Below are 17,428 nucleotides of genomic sequence, written 5' to 3'. Positions count from 1 at the left end.
TTTTTTAAACATGGGTTATGAAGTTCCACCTCAGGTTCTGCTATGTGCAAGGCAAGCCCGTTACCAACGAAGTCATCTTCCCTGAATTTCTTGCTGTTTTTGAATATAGGCCTCACATGTTTGTTTGTGGGATCCCAACCAGCTAGTGGTCCTAATGGCACACTGTCCCTAAAAGTGAAGACAGAAAGCAAACGTGTGCGTATTTGAAAGAACATCATGGAAGCAGTGACATTTCTGATGACGTCTTAGAAGAGGACAAGGAGAAGATGTGGACTTCTCAAAGTCTCAGAGTCTGGCTTCTCCTCTAAGAGAGAGAGTTTTGCATAGTCCTTCAAAGGGCCACGGGTAGTTTTTCCTGTGACAGTACTGTGTGGTCCCACATGCTTGGCTTCCCCTGTTGGAAATATCTTGGAGCATGGTGGCTGTAGGGTAGGGATTAACATTCTATTAACCCACGACCAGTAAGAAATTTAACAGTCTTTTTCCTCATCATAGAATCCCATCTTGAATGCCACGTGACAGCTGTTTCTTTGAGTTCCTCTTGGCTGGAACCATTTTCCAGGATGTCTCTCTGGTGGTGGAGGAATGGTGGTTGTCTTGTAGGATGAGACCCATCCAAGCTCATCTAATGTTTTCCTCACCATTAGACAGGGCCTGTGGGTGCTAAGAAATCAGGCCACGGAGAGGAAAGCCATTTCACCAACTCTGTGGTTGCTGTCCCTGACCACCTGGCCAAGGTCACAGCATGTGTTGGGTTCTTACCCTCAGAAATTCTGGCTCTTTGTGTGTGTGTGTGTGTGTGTGTGTGTGTGTGTGTGTGTGTGTGTGTGTGTGTCCTAGAGACATGCAATGCCAGGGTCATTCTCTTCTTCTCCACAGCTTTCCCTCAAAGATACACTCTGCTCTCCATCCTCAGCGGTCTCTCCTGTACTCCATTGCTTTCCCCCTGTACATGAGATCTGCTTGGTATTCCTGCAGCAATATCGATACACACTTTCAGAGCGACGGTGTGAAGCTGAGGTCACCGCAGTCTTTACCAAACCAAACTGTGATTGGAGAAGTAAATTACTTAGATTTTCCGTGAAAGTATTTGATAAGAACCACATTAAAATCCTCACTGAGGAAATATACCCCGGACCTATAATCAGAGGGGAGATGATGTCTATAAAACATAAAGAACCATGGGGTACATTTCTGTACAAAAAAAAAACTACTTTAAAATTTTATTATTTCCCCCGTATTATTTCACCAGCTCCTGGCTCCTCGTTCCCTATTTATCAGAAGGTGGGCATGGCTTTCTTTCTCTAATAAGTGCCCTAATAGCAGCTCATGAACAAGCAGGGGCCGGTGAAGTCTACTTCACAAAGATGGATAGCCCTGGGTCTTCATAAGAAGGGAGACATATTTTGGAAGCAAATAGTCTAATATTTTTTAAGATAGGGCTTTTGAAGGTTGAATTTGTGTACAAAAGTTTCAAATGACTCAGGGATGGTAGGGTTAGGTTACTGAACACAGAAAACTGACTTTTCCCGTCCTGGCCATTGGTCAGCCCTTACCTAATGTTGCTTCCTGAGGATTTATTATCCAAGTCCATATGCCCTTAGCTCAGTTACTATTACTATTCCACTTTGTATTACATTTTCCTCCTCCCTTGTCCCTTCCCTAGGTGTGGAGGGAGACACGATCCCCAGCTGGCTTGGCTATCGGGGATTTTTAGACCAGGCTGGCCTGGAACTCACAGCAATTTTCTTGCCTGGGCCTCCTGAGTGCTGGGATTACAGAAGCAACACCAGGCCCAGCTAGCAGAGACTTAACCCTTCAAAGGCCCTTCTTCTTGAGGACCAACCCTTCTCCTTCCTGAGTGTGGGAGCTTTCCTCATGAGCCCCTTGTCCTTAAGTGTTGATCAAACATGTTTCTGCTTGGGGGAGTCCATTCTTGCCTGTCTCTAAAGTGTGTACTGTGGACAAGTTCTACTTACTACAAAAGCCAAAGTTTGTGGGATTTATTTTTGTTGTTGTTGTTGTTTCATCTTAGTTTAAGAGAAGGCTCTTTGCTTTTTCTTTTTCTGTTTTTTTTCCTCCTCCATTTTAGAGATCTTGAGGGGAAAGTTAGGAGCATAACAAAACTCTCATGTAGAAAATGTCCCGGGACTTGCAATTACTGGAGCTCGGCCGCCTTGTTCGGAGCTCGCAGGCTTGCTTTTTCCTAATGTGCGTTTTAGAGGCTGCTATTCCCATCTGGCCACTGTGGCTCTCTCATCCTTTCCCTGGAGTTTAGGGGAGGCTGGTTTGGGCTCTTCACCCTGAGAGAACCTTCAAAGTAATAGACTCTACTTAATAGTCTCTCCTAGTGGTTGGGGGGGGGGCAATCTGGGAAGAAAATGGATAGCCTTGCCCTCTCCAATAGTGGGCGGAACAGAAACGTGTTTTGAGAACAGATGTGCTAATCATTTTTCAAATGGACTTTTTGAAGGTGGTTTTCATGCTGTTCTTAAACGCACACATACCACATACCACCAAGAAAGGGCGTGGGGGCTCTGCTGGCTGCGCACTGCCCCCCTTGGGATTTTGCCTGTCACCATGCTACCTTCAGCCCCTCAGTGTTTTCTCCAGAAGCCGTTGTCTTTTGAGGTCCATCAAGAACTCCCACACTTACAGGGTTTTGTTAAGTGCCCCCATCAATAAAGGCCTATTTATTGATAATCATTGCTCACTCCAAGTTAACTGGGGTAAGGTGGGTGCAACGGTTGGCTGTCCAACTCAGTCCTCCAACAGACTTCTTTCCGACCTACGTCCCTGCCTTCTGTCCTAAGTTAGGACAGACAAAAGATACAAGTAGCAAACAAAAGATACAAGACACCAGTTAAAGTTGAATTTTAGACTCTAAAATTGAACTCTAAATGGACAGCAGGCATGTATGTATTTGAAAAATTGGATTTAATCATTTTATGTGTGTGAGTGTTTTGCCTGCACGTGCTCCTGTGCGGCACGTTCTTGTCCGCTGCCGTGGAGGTCAGGAGGGAGCGCCGCTTTTCCCAGAAGTGGAGTTGTAGATAGTGGTGAGTTACCATGTGGGTGCTGGGAACCAAGAGCAGGCCCTCTCTCCCCAAAAGCAGCAAGTCCTCTCCACCACAGGGCCAACTCTCCATCCTGGCATGTGTATTTCTAAGCACAAATGTGTCCCTAGTATTATATAACACACACCTGTGTCCACAATGGCCGGTCCCATGCCCACGGACCAGCATGGACCAGGCACCCACGTTTTGTTGGTTAGTCTTCCCTAAAACAACACAGAAGGCACAGCATCTCTCAGCGTCGGCGCAGCTCTTCCTGAGCGGAGTTCCGAATCCGATTTCTCTTCTCTGTCCAGGTCAGTTGGAGACTTCTTGTCCACGTCCTTCCAGGCATCCTGGGGTCTTTATTCCAGCCTGTTATTCCTATACTTAGTTGATTACCTCTTACTAGACTGGAAGCTGCTTGCCACCTGCCAGGCTTCCTGACCTCCCCAGGGTCTCTGAAATCAGGGCTTTTGATTTGTCTCTTTTCTGTCCACCTGGACATCTGGGCTCTGATGAGCTCCTTGCCTGCTCAGGATGTGGCCGCCTCAGCAGGGCACTGGGGGCAGTCGAGGGATGGGAGATGTCCATCCTGCAAAGCCACGCCCATTTCCCTTCCTTCTAAAAGCTGAAGGGGAAGGGTTAACCACCTGCTCTCTTTGACATGGATGAGGAGGACGTCAAAGGTGTGACTCCAGGCTGAGAAAGACACTCAGAAGCGATCAGGGACCCTGACCTCACAGGCAGGGTGTATCTCCCCAGGGACCCTACCCTCGGTTTATCATCCAGCGCACTATTCCAGCTCCCGGAGGCCTCTTCACCTGGTGTTTATTAGAGCCTGCGGATGGATTTCTGGATGGGACTTCTGCAATAATGGCATATGCTGGACCTTCGTTCACTGCACACGTGGGACTGACTGGAGGGACTCTCTGTGAGAGTCCTCTGTGGGTGACAAGCAGCTGGGGTAACCTAGACTAATATCTGCTGTTAAAAAACAAAACCGTGGAGCCCTCTTGAAGTGACAAGCCCATATGCACAGGGCAGTGTCTCTTTGACCACATGGCTCCTCTTGGGGCATCCCACCCACCACCCACTCCAAACCTCACTTTGCCAGCCGCTGCAGGGACTGTTCTGATGCTTATAGAGGGCCCGAGTGAGGAAGCGCAACCCGGCTCACTTCCCCTGTTTGCAGCCCTCATCCCTTGATGGTCACTCATGAATTTTCTCATTAGACTCTGTCAGCATTTATGCAATCTGAGTAAGCTGCTCTATTTCAAGACTGCCGTGCCCGTTTACGAGCCCCTGAGCTGGGTATTGCTTTTCTGGGTTGGGTTTATGACTTCCGTGTTTTAAAAACCAGCATGAGTCCCTCTGTAAGAGTCTCAGCAGCCAATGCCTGACTTTCAGGCCTTTCTGGGACCTTGGTCAGAGTCCATCCAGTTGTCAGTATTCTCTGAGGATGTTGTGGGAAGGTCTCTGGCTCCCATCAGGAGATGATTTGAGGAGGGTCATCATGTGTTGGCCACTGTCTCTACTTTGTGAGGACAGCCAAGTCAACAGGTACTTGTGGATTCCGTTGAGCCGTGGTACCTCAGCTCTATCCAAGACCATCCCCATGAGAGGAAGCTGGGAGCAGCCTAAAGTTTCTGACTGTTGTCTTCTCTTTCTCTAGGAAGGCCTGAGTATTATTATATTATTCCACGTGCCTCCAGTTTCTCTATGTAGTCTCCAAGGTTCGGCTCCCAACACCTGCCAGCCCCTCCCCAAGGGGAATGTTCAGGGCAGGGTGCCTGTGTTGCTCACTTTCTCCCACCAAGGGGAAGACCCCCTCCCACATTCTTTCCTACAGGTCTCTCGGGTCCCACACAGACTCTACCGTTGAAGTAAAATCTTTTGGGAAAGATCAGGCCTTAAAAATTATTATTGTTTTGTACATGGGCCCTGGGTATTGCTCATGCCACAGTGTGTATGTGGAGGTCAGAGGGCAGTTTGTGGGAGCGGGTTGTCTCCTTCTGCTGTGTATGCTCCAGGGATTGACCTCTGGTTCTTAGTCTTGATGGCAAGCTTCTTTATCGGATGCTGTCCTGGACTGATGGTTTGCTGTTTGTTTTTTACATGCCTCTGTGTGTACGCATAGGTAGTTCTCTTGTGTCAACTGCTTCTCTTTAAAAATAGTAAAAGGAAAGATCTAGAAATACGTTTATGATTTTTCTCGTTGGCTGTAGTGTGTGTGCAAACACACTTGAGTGTGTTTCTTGGCAGTTAGAGGTCAATCCTGAGTCTTATTCCTTAGATGCTTTTTACACCACCCCCACCTTTTTGAGACATGGTTTCTCTATGTAGCCCCAGCTGTCCTAGAACTCACTTTGTAGAGCATGCTGGTCTCTAACTCAGAGGCCCAGCTGCCTCTACCGCCACGTGCTGGGATGAGAAGCACGGGTACCATTGCCTGGCCCACTTTGTGGGATCCAAGAGATGGGCCTACCTTCCCCATTATCATTCTTGCTCGGCAACTCCTGCCTTGGCTTTTAAGCAACAGGCACAACCTCCATGTTCAAGACCACAGGACCCACTTCTTGTCCAGCTCAGCTGACTTTTGAAACTATATTCTCCACTTTGAAAGAACTCGTGATTGTCCCCCTTTATTGCCTTGATGGGAATCCATGGAAACCACACCATGCTTGTGCTGCGAAAACGCCACTTCAGCGGGTTGTTGCGCAGCCGTAGAGCAGGACGAAGCCAACTTGAAAACACTTCAACAGCTCCTTTGTCCACCCAGTTAATTTCTTTCTTATACTCCTCAGTCAGAAAGCGTTCTTGAGGAAGCTTTGGCATGGACATTTCTTCTTTTTAAAAGAAGGTTTTGGCCAGAGGTTATTCTTCTCCCTTTATCTCAGTCCCCTCTACTGTTTCAGGCCCCCGCCCCTCCGCTACCACTGTTTAGAAGAAGGTTCTGTGTACTAGCTTCTCAAGGCCTCTCTCCTACAGCACAGATGGAGGGGATGGCAAGGGCCAGCACCGTAAGGGAGGAAAAGTCACCAAGCTCTGCACTCAGAACGAGGAAGAACAATGGCGCTCACATCTTCTCTGCTTTTCTGAAACTTGAGGATTGATCAGAGAGCCTCTCTGAACATCTGTCTTTCTGCAGAGACTGCACCTGACTTTGTTTCTCCCTAAGGTGACTGGAAAACCAAAATTGATGGAGCCAGCACCCACATTTTCTTTCCTTTGACTTAAGCCTGTTTTCCCCCACCACCCACACCCTCTCAGGATTAATGGAGGAGCCAAGGGAGGAGCCTTCTCCCTGGCTATTATTATTGAAATGGATCAATTTCTCCTTTTTAAGGATGCAAGGAAAAATGAGCTCTCCCAAATAACTCAGTTAGATTTTGAGAAATGGACCTGCCTTTCACAGGCTCATTCGGTTGTAAAGAAACATTAAAAAGTAATAATTCAAAGTGGGTGTGTATGAGCGGTTTGTGTGCGTGTGTGTGCGTGTGCATGTGTGTTTGTGTGTGTGTGTACATATGAGCATGGAATTCAGAGGTCAATCTCTCAGTAGCTTTCTACCCTGTGTCTTGAGACAGTATCTCTCCCTGGGACCTGGGACCTGGGACTCACCCATTGGGCTAGACCATCAAGCTGCCTTTTTCCACCTCTCCAGTGCCGAGATTACAGGTGCATACTGCCACACATGGGGCTGGGGATCCTAACTCACACACACACACACACACACACACACATACACACGTGCACATGAACATATACAAACACATACACATACTCAAAAACATGCACACATGTGCACACACAAACACATGAACACATAGTCTCTCACTCTTTGTGTGTCTCTCTCTCACACACACACACACACACACTTGTGTAGTTGTCTTTGTGCTCTGACAAAGACATTCAGAGATGAAAATGTTTGCCTATTATGTATTAGAGGCAGAAGAACCAAATGGTGTGTGTGTGTGTGTGTGTGCGTGCGTGTGTGCATGCGTGTGTGTACGTGCGTGTGTGCATGCGTGTGTGTGTGCGTGCGTGTGTGTGTGCATGCGTGTGTGCGCGCGCGTGCATGCGTGTGTGTGCGTGCGCGTGCGTGTGTGTGTGCGTGCGTGTGTGTGTGCGCGTGTGCGTGCGTGTTACAACCTGTGAGTATCATGAAGATGAGGGAGGCTATGGGTGGAGGCCCACACCATCAGACACTGTCCCAGAATGTTTTCTCTAGCAGAATCAAGATGGCAGCCTGAGCAGCAGGGCTCCCTCACCCACGGACTCCCTCCCTTTCCTCCGATGAGAGCTAATGGGTCTGCAACATTATTTTTCCTGCCAGAATCAATAGGAGATATTCTTTCCCAAAGCCATTATTTAAGTAATATTGCTTACAGAATTGCTGAAGCAGGATAACCCCTCCTCCTGCGGGGTGTAAATCTTCAGAAACGATGAAGCAATGCCTTAAACACATCAATTATATTCCAAAGCCTGAACTTTTTTCTCTACCATTTTCATTTAGAGTTAAGAAAGTTTGAAATTAATGACCCATAAAGTAGATTCTCTTGAATTAATTTTGACACTAAAGCATTCAAATAATATTAACACCCCCTTCCTTTGGTTTCCTTTCTTCCCCACAGCTTGTCCTTTCTTTATTTTGAAGCATTCTCTTATTGTCTGGCTGTGGTTAAAATTTTGACTTAGCAAAAGATTTTTAAGAACATTTCCCCACTCAAATATGGGTGATTTTTGGCAGAGTTGGGGTAGGATGGTAAGGGAAGTTTTCTCAGACTGTCATAGAAGAGAAGAGAAAGAAGAGAGAGAATCAAACATAGTTCAGGAGATTAGGCATGAAAAGAGGCAATAGAACATACCACAGATTTGGTTAGAGATAAACAAACAAGCAAACACTCCTTTCTCTCCTTTTCATGACCCTCTCAGTTCAGCTAGAGAATCTAACCATTCATTACTGGCCCGTGAGGGTCCATCTCTCTGTCTCAGCTGCTTCTTCTGGCCCTCTGGTTTGCCTAGTGAGCATCTTAACACATCAAAACACAGCACCTCCTGGCCTCACTCACCAGACACACACACACACACACACACACACACACACACACACGAAGAAGGCGGTGCTTTGATCACGTTAGTTGAGGTAGGAGGACTACCGCGGGTGGCACCATCTCCTGGACAAGGGGATCATGGACCATACGGATGAAGACGGCGAGATGAGTAGATGCGCTCCCTGCTCCCTGCTTCCTGACTGCGATGAGGTGCTTCAAGCTCAGCTGCCTGCGCTGGTCCTCATGGCAGGCTGACCCAGAAATGTGAGCCAGAATACACCCTTTCTCCTTTAAGTTGCTCAGTCAGTATTTGTAGTCACACCAACAGGGAAGGAAGCTGAGCAGCAGCCAGCAGTTCTTTCCTTCTTATACAAAGCTCTCTCTGTGCACATAATATACAACATGCCATCTCTACAGCGGCATATAAACCTTTCCGCAAGGGGCCTTTACTCTGTTGGCAAGTGTTTCTAACGTTGGTTCCTACTGCCTCCCTGCCTATTGTTCTAACCAGCAATCCCACACCAGGAGCCATTGTCTCTAGGATGATGTTGTATTATCCCGCTTTATGATGCTATCAGATTATCTTCCCAACGTAATTTTCATGGTCTGGCTAATTAGACGATGTCTAGAAAATAGCGATGATAAAATGCACACAAAATAACAATTTCTACTTTTTTCCTTTGCAAGCTCTGGACAAATGTGATGAGCATGAGCCTCTGTCCTCCCCTGTCTCCTTGCTGGATCTGGGGGTCAGGACAGCTTCTCCAGGGTCTGGCCATGATGTCCCTGCACCCAGGTAGCCTCTCCGAATGAGTCATTTATTAGGGTCTTTTCCGGTGAGGACACCTCGGGAGCACCCCACACTCTTTCATTACCTTCTGCCTGTGTTTTACACAGACCACCTAGACTGTGTAGGCAATTTTCCTCAGTAAAGAATAAGAACAACCAGAGATGGTTCATTCATTGGCAGGGTTGAATTTAAAAAAATATTCAAACCTGCCCATTCACAGAATTTGAAACAAGCTGAGAGGAATACGTGATCCACACATGCTGGTTCGCCCTGGGAACAAGATTTGTGTGGGGGTGATGACAAGGGCAGGTGGGCCTAAAGTAAAAGTTTGCGATTAATTGATTGTCTAAGTACAGCATATGCATATCCATGGCCGCGAGTGACCCTGGTACAAAGCTAGGCTCCACCTTCGTTGACTTCTGTGCCCGCCTTGGGGGCCTCTCGCGTGCTCTGGAGCCTGGCCTCTGGGCTTGGGCCTAGCGTTCTGTGGGGTTGTCCTCTGAAGCTGTTTCTGAGGTACGGAGGACCCTTCCCCTCAGACAGGCCCTCCTACATCTCTTCTAATGACCTACCTGCACTTTTTAAAAAATTATTATTAGGATTAATGAAGGAGTATTAATTCTTTCTCCAAAGCTGTTATTTAAATCACAGTTCTCTGAAACTGCTGAGACAGAATAATTTCTCCCGGTTCCTGGGTGTGTAAATCTTAAGGAGGGATGATCCTCTGCTGCAGGTATGTTGATTGCATCCTAAGAAGAGATGCCACACAATCTTCATTCAGCAACAAGAGACTTTGAAAATCAGTGTGTATGCAGTGCCGGTCTGGGTCCACCTTGGCTTTTAACACCGGCAGATCTCTAATCACCTTCCATTATGATTGCACAGTCCTGTCTTGACTTTGTGTTTGAAGGGTGCACTTTTGTAGAATGGACATGTTAAATTTTTTTTTTAAAGACTCCAGGCAAGATTTTAAGCACCATTTTGTCCTAAACATAGCCGCTGCACAGGATGTCCATGAGGGGAGCGTCTGATTGCCTTTCATCAGAACAACTGAAGAGATGAGAAACTGGCCGTGGAAAGAAAGGGTTCCTGATGATGGCAGGGAGAACTTTCCAAAATCGCATTAGAACAGAAATACAGGAGGCTCGCCTCGCTAAACATACTTTTCTGGTCCCCTCTTGGGTCCCTCCTGCTGGTAGAACTGGAGGCTGGAGATGTTTCTGCCAGCTCTCCAACCACCCACCAACTTCTGGGCTTCCCTTTACTTCCTGGTTGCCGTCGGCATCCAGCATCGCCCGTGTTCTATGCCGAGAGGACCGAGGGCCTCTGCCACCACTTCGTACCGTACTGTTTCCTAAAGAGATTACATAAACAGTAAGACATCAGTAACAGATGAAGGTACCCTCAGACAATGAAGGAGGTATGCAATAGGGGCGTTAAGAACACGGTAGGATAATTACATGGCTCAATAGTTCAGATTTATTAGTGACACAGCTCTGGGGACAGGCACAGCCTGGATGGAACAAATCTTTCTGTGGCTAGAGGTGAGGTTGGGATATCGCCTCACTGTCTGAGCATCTTCTTGCTGCATCTTTCACAGTGTTCATGTCACCTGGTTGGTGACATAGTGTGTGTGTGTGTGTGATCATAGCTCAGTGGGTAAAGGCATTTGTCAGCAAACCTGATGACCTGAGTTCAATCCCAGGACCCACACAGTAGAAGGAGTGAACTGATTTCCTGAAAGTTGTCCTCTGAACCCCACATATGCCCCACCAACAATAACAATAACATGTTAGGAATAAAATACATCTCTGTCCCCATTAGATAGTAATTTCCATGAGGGGTATCATCCTCCCTCACCGCCGAATGAACGCCTTAGCTCTTGGAACAATATTGGCCACATTCAATGTCCCAGTCAATACTCAAGCTCAACAGTAAGGGCTCAAAAATACAGACTTAAAGTGGATTCAATAAATACTTTAATAAATGAGCAAATAGCCATTCGCAATGTGATTAGTTTTAAAGATCTGTCCAGCTTCCTTGTAAGTGATTGCTTGTTTTAATTGCCAGCACACTGCGTGTTCTTTGATGGCAGAGACACTTTGGAACAACTTAGTCTCAAATCAATTACGAGTTCCAGAGACAAGCCCACCTTTCTGTTTATAATTTCTGCTCACTTAGGAGGGCAGCAGGCTGATACTGGAGGTTTCTATCCCTACTTCAGATTTCTAAGTCTGTGGACTCCATATGAATGGAACTTGGGGAGCCATTGGGACAAACCAAAAAGCATTATTCAAATTACTCACATTTTGAGATAATGATATTTGACTAATACATGCATTAGCATTTTAATAAGGCCTGGAAATGAGACAGCCCGAAGCAGATTTGACATTAAAGAGGCCGATAATTCCAGTGTCCGTTTTGTCGTGTTGTCTCTGCCTGAGTTTTCTTTTTAATTATTTTACACTTTCTTTTAGCCTTTTCAAGAGGGCTAAGTTTGCCATTGCTGTAAGCGCTTAAGCAGTCTCTTCCTACTGACGTGGCACGACAATTATTTCTAAGAGAAATTATTAAGAGTGCGGCCTTTAATCGGGGAAAGAACACGCACGCGGCGGAGAGCCCTGACGAGAGCTCTCCTAACAAGATCCCTGTAATGGAGTGTGGGCAGCCAGGCTCCGAAGATGCATGGAGACGGTAGAATCTGTAATTCTGGAGATGCGGAAGTGATTCATAGGGTGTGGGGCCGGAGCCTAAACAGGATGGCATTTTGCACTTCAAGATCCGAGCAGAGCCTGGCTTGCCTGATGGCTTGAAAGGGGCCATCAATTTCAAGGCAACTTAGTGTCCTGCTTCAATAATCCAAATTAGTTTAACACACTTCGGTGACATTTTTTGGGCATTTTTCACAATTATTAGAGATAATTCACTTTTCTCTGTAGACTGTAGGGTTGAAAGCAAATTAAATCAATAGATTTTCTTCCTTTGCTCGCTCAGATGAGCCAGAAGTTACCAGTCAAATGTGCACACGACCTTTCTGCTGAAGCTTGAAAACCCAAACAACCTGTTGGGAAGAATTTTGGCCAATCTGATTATTTTCTCTATACTAATTGGCTTTGTTTCCTCATTAAACTGAGTGAATTGCCTTGCCATTTTGTCACTGTTGGGACGGAGCTTGATCTGTTTAGAGCAAGTGGCTGTCCTTGACACACCACGGAGCCATAGACGTGTTGGCCATTGTGACAGCTTCCTGATGAGGGTGGAGTGGATCCTGAGTCAACCCACTTTCTCCGCACTGACTTCCACTGACCTGGTTGAGACATGGTATCTGGGCCCCCAGGAGACCTTGGAACTCTGGGACTTGGCTTCCTAACTCTGAAGCTTTGCTCCCCTCCGGGCTACTCTTCAGGTGGCATCTTCATGTATGTTTGAAAAACAAATGTCGACCTACATTGAAAATACTGGCTTTCCCCCCATAAGGTATTTGCACTCTGAGTTGAAATCCCTGTGGACACCTCTACCTTCGTTTTACCCCACCCCTTCACTTACACCCCCTCACACTGGTGTCCCTGGCCTAGCTACAGCCTCTTGGCCCCTAGATTCTTTCCTAGCTTTTGTTCTTCCTCCTTCTAGAATATTTTTTGCACGTGGACAGGTGCAATCGTTGTAAAGGTCACTGGCCATCTCTCCGGCGTTTCCCTACCTTTGCGGCCAGGTTCTCTCTCAGCTCGTGCGTCTTGTTCTGTCCACAGCAGCTCCCAGTTGCCCTTCCCTGCCAGCTCCCTATCCTCTGTCTTCCTGCTTCCTGAGCCCCATGCTACCTTCGCGTTTCTCTGCTCATCATCAAAGCCGGTTTGCCCAGGATTACTGTACACAGTAAACTCGGGGTACTTCAGACATCTAAGGAATGGGTTTGTGATACTCATGCCCACAGAAGATGATTTGGGGAGGTGACACCATGTGGGGAGACCAGAGGACATGATGTGCCATCAGCTTGGTTTATTTTCACACAGAAGTCCCCCACCCTGGCCTGGTGCTCACCCACTGCACTAGGCTAGCCAGCCATCAAGACCCTTCCCCAGCGTAGGGTTACAAGTGCGTAACATTGTACCCAGCATTAGGTTGACGTGTGGCCAGATGACCCTACAATGGAGAAACTACCTCTGAAGACAACTACATTGTTTATTGTCGGCATCGTCGTTGTCAATCACTTCTTTTCTGTCTTTTTCATTCCCTCCTTCAATCTTCTTCTCCTCCCCTCCCTCACTTCCATTTCTTAAAATGGGAAAAGAGAGCCCACAACATTTACTACAAGCTTAAGGCATGCGTTTTAGCTTGTCCAGAGAGAAATCAAGTGTTAGGCATTTTGGGAGTCTGGGGAGTGATTTTAATATGTTTGTAGGGAGGTAAAGAGAGACGTGGTAGACCTCAAAACTTATCAACTCCGAGGAAAACAATTTTGTTTAAAAAAAAAAAAGGGGGTGGGGCATGCAACCTTAGTGTTCAACACAGCTCAGTGGTGACAGGTGAGTGCCTGGGTTAGCGCAGCCACCTAAACAAGGCGTGGGTGGAGTCAGGGCTATGCACAGGAAGCTTAAGCGGATGAAGCATGACAAGTGTGCGGTGTGCAAGGGAGCCGAAGTCTTGGGGGGATAGCTACTCTCTTCTGGCCTTGAAGGAGGCATAGGTCAGCTTGTAGGCATAGGAATAGGAGGGAGAGAGAGATGAACCTCAGAAGACTCCAAAGTGAAAAAAATACGGCTGGGTAGGCAGGGGTTGCTGGCTTTCCTAATAAGTAGAAAAAGGTTTGAGGCCTTCAGACTCTGTGCATGTATAACTTTAATCAAAATAAGAGCATATTTGACAGTGTGCCCAGTGCATCTTCCAGGGATCCAGGCATTCTAGAAAGATTCCCCCCCCCCCAGCTCATCTCATAATGCAGTCTACCTTCTCGGAAAGGGCTACCCTGTGGTTCTTTTGGACTTATCGTAGGTTCCTGCGAGGAAATGGAGGAGCGAGGGAGGGGGACAAGGGGGGAGCAGGTGTGAGCGGCGGTTCTGTCTCATTCCTTCCCACAGAGAGACAATCGCCATAGGAAATGACGGCTTCCTAGGTACACATCTCATTCCCTGCTGCCTGGCAGCATTCTGGTAGAGACCAAGGCGTTCTCACCCATGGTCTGGCAAGTTCTCCGATCTTGCTACCTGGCTCCAGGACTAGAGGACTCAAAGTGTTTTAAAATTAACACAAGAAGCCTAGATGGAGGATGACTCTGTTGTGAGAATAGACCCCACGACAATGAACACTATTTACAATGTATAAGGTTATAGAGTCATCAACTTGGCAGCTTGGCTTTACCATTTCCTTCCTTGGAGGAGGTGAAGACAGTGCATTTGGCTGAGTGAGAATTGAAGGTAACCAGAGTCCTGTCCCTACTGTGTGAGCTGAGGCTCATTGTGGGGACTTGGATAGCCTCCTAGTCATTCTTGGCTCACTTCGTGATTATACGTACATACATGCATACGTACATGCATACATACTTCCTCTTTCAGGTCTAAGTCTGCAAGGAGAGCTGTCTTGTGCCAGCACAGACTTGCCAGCTGGTCATGGGAACAAAGAAAGGGAAGGTGACTGCCGGCAGACTTCAGAGCCCAGCTCCCCTGGCACAAGCTCAAAACTCATCATGGAAAGAAACACGTTGACTCTGGAGGTAGGAACCACCATTCTGGGATATCTACCCATCATGTAGACTTACGCCTTTATGTCCATATCACTGTCTATGTGGTAAAATTCCCTGGTCTCCTTCTAGGGCTACCCAGAACCTAAAACAAACAAACAAACAAATCCCAAACGTTCTACACCAAAAAAAAAAAAAAAAAAAAAAAAAAAAAAAAAAAAGCCAAGATTGGAGCCAGGGAGATGTTTCAGTTAATAAAACACTTACTGTTCAAGTATGAGGACCTGAGTTCCAATCCCCAGTACCCATATCAAATCTGGATGTGTATCTTGAGGGTCTGTACCATCAGCATTCCTACAGGGAGATGGGAAGTAAAGACAGGAAACCTCCTGAGAGCTCTGGGGCCAGATAGCCTGGTGTGCACTGTGAAAAACAACCAAGAGAGCCCGTTGTGAGCCAGGTAGAAGGTTGATTTACACCAGAGGCCATCACCGGACCTTCACATGTCACACATACAACCGGTGCACTTTGGTTGGGAAACTGTTGCTTTGTTTTCTTGAGAGCCTCAAGTCCGTGTGATTAATTCCCCCAGAAGAAAGATTCTACCATATGTCGGGTGTTATCACAACGTGAAAGCACCCTAGTTGGGCCAGGAGACAGGAAGTGTGGGATCAGCTGGATAATGGAGTTGTTTGGCTTTACACAGAGGCCTATGTATCAGTCAGAAGCTTGGCTGAGGTTAATGTGCTGATTAGTTATTAATGGAAACTCATGAGGGCATCATATTGAGGTTCACGCTCAGGGAGGAGGCGTTGGGACCTCAGGACCTTGCTTTCATTGTGCGCTGTCTTTCTGACCACAATGTTCTTTATGCCAATTAACCTTTCCCCCTATTTCTTTTCCCTTTGTTGCAGGAGGTTTCTCTATCTGCTGGTGAGCATAATGACTGTTTTCCGGAGAAGGAGCATGCCAATGGGCCAGGGCTGTCTCTGCAAGCCAATGCATACTTGGCAGGGTTTCAGGAAGGTCCTCTGCCCCAGAGCAAGGGTTTTGGTGTTGGACCCCCAGGGACTTTGCTGCCGCCTTCCCAGGATCCAGTCTCCACAGTTCCCAACCCATGTATCTCCCCAGGTGTTTCAGAGCCACCTCCATCCTTTAGATCTAAAGGAACATTTCCCCACCATGACATTGCTACCTCTGTGGCTGCCACCTGTGTTTCTGCCGGGACACAAACAGAACACAAAACACTGGGGATTCATAGTGCAGAGGAGACTCGGTCACAGGGCTCCCCAGATAGAAGAGCCATACCAGAAAGCATAGCACAGACGCTTCTGCCAGCGAGACCTTCACCTGGCAAACGATCGCCTGGAAAAAAACATTTAGAAATACTGCAGTCAGACCTAAGTCCAACCGCTTCACACCAGGAGGAAATGAGACCCCAGACAGATTTTCCTTCCTGGGGCCAATACAGCCATGGGGAAGTGGCCGTCCAGTGTGCTCCTTCAGGAAGTGAGAGTCGGACATGTCACAATGAAGGATTAATTAACCCCACCAGTGTCATGGCTCCTTCTGACCAAGGAGACACAGAAGTTTCTGAAGCCCCCTTGAGATCTATCCGCAAGCGGAGTCTGGAAGGAACGAGAAAGCAGATCCGGGTAGAGTTCAGCGACACCAGCAGTGATGATGAAGACAGACTGGTCATAGAGATGTGATACGCTTCCAGGGAAAGGCGGTGGCCATGGCCAAGGACTTGGAATCTTCTGGGCTAGCATTACCATGTGCGATGGGTGCCGAACTCTCTCAAACCTCCACAGACTCTGAAAGCCATCTGAGATTCCGTCAAGCCAGCTCTAACCAATGCCGTGCCCAGATCCAGCCACACCTTCCTCTAGCTTCTTTCAGATGGACCTTGTACTCTTCCACATCCACTTGGAAGTGCCAAGGTGGCTACAAGTGCAGTCTCAAGCCGTTTGGTGCACACAGCTCCAACTGGACGCAGTAATAAGCCTCACCCAGGAAAATGACACTAGCCGGAAGAGCCATATGTGACATTGCTCTTGACAAGTGAGATCCCACAGGGTCAAGCACCTGACACTTCCGTCACGAAGTGAAAAATGCCAGGCACACTTGGGGTACCTGGGGTGGCTGGGGTGGCTGGCGGAAAAAAGGATGGGGTATGTCAGGGATAGCCATCCCAATGGGTAGTGTAAATACACATCACAATGCCCAAGGCCCGTTACATGTTGCACAAATGGTCAATTCTTGTTTCTGGTCCAGTAACACAAGCACGTATGACCCTTGAACTTGGTGCCTTTTCTGTGAGAGACCTCCCTCCACCACACGCACACACACACACACACACACACAAAAGCCTCATGGTTTTGGTTTTCCTTTTTTTTTAGTTCTTGCAAAGGAACATTGCATTAAGTCAGTAAGATAGTCACTGTAGTGAGTCATTTTTTTTTTTTTTAAAAGGGGGAAAATTCACTTATTTTTCTCTGATTATTTTTGTCATATTGGGTTCTGAGCAATTTCAATTAGAGGGTTACATTTTAGTAATCTGTACAGCTTGAACTGATGCCTTTCCCTCATGATGGCATCTTTCCGGATTGCTCTAGAAGCTTCCAGGACGTAGTGCTAATTGGAGTTTTGACGCTGTTTTACATCTTGGTAATTTTATTTTGAGGACTTGGTGTTATTTAGCTGTCAAATTAAATCAGCCTTTGTATTATGCATTTCAGAACAGCACAGATCAAATCCCCCACTATTCTGAGCTGGTGCGCCCCTGTGCAGAGGCAAAGAGGTCTGTGTCAGTCAGCCCTCTACGTAGGCCCCAGGTTTCCAGGTTCCCCTT

At 47.2% G+C, this 17,428-nt stretch overlaps 1 protein-coding gene across 1 annotated transcript in view; it reads left to right on the top strand.

The window, feature by feature from the left end:
- Znf831 (zinc finger protein 831) overlaps positions 1–16,736 on the top strand; it is a 62,939-nt gene extending 46,203 nt beyond the window's left edge. Inside the window, exons 4-5 of the mRNA XM_051185218.1 lie at positions 14,450–14,607; positions 15,489–16,736. Coding sequence (XP_051041175.1) covers positions 14,450–14,607; positions 15,489–16,286 — 956 coding nt within the window. The 3' untranslated portion in view covers positions 16,287–16,736. The remainder of the gene's footprint in view (positions 1–14,449; positions 14,608–15,488) is intronic.
- The last annotated feature ends 692 nt before the right edge of the window (positions 16,737–17,428 follow it).

This window comes from Phodopus roborovskii, unplaced genomic scaffold (genome assembly GCF_943737965.1).
Source record: "Phodopus roborovskii unplaced genomic scaffold, PHOROB, whole genome shotgun sequence".
In the NCBI taxonomy this organism is placed as follows: domain Eukaryota; kingdom Metazoa; phylum Chordata; class Mammalia; order Rodentia; family Cricetidae; genus Phodopus; species Phodopus roborovskii.
This window is presented reverse-complemented; position numbering and strand designations above follow the sequence as displayed.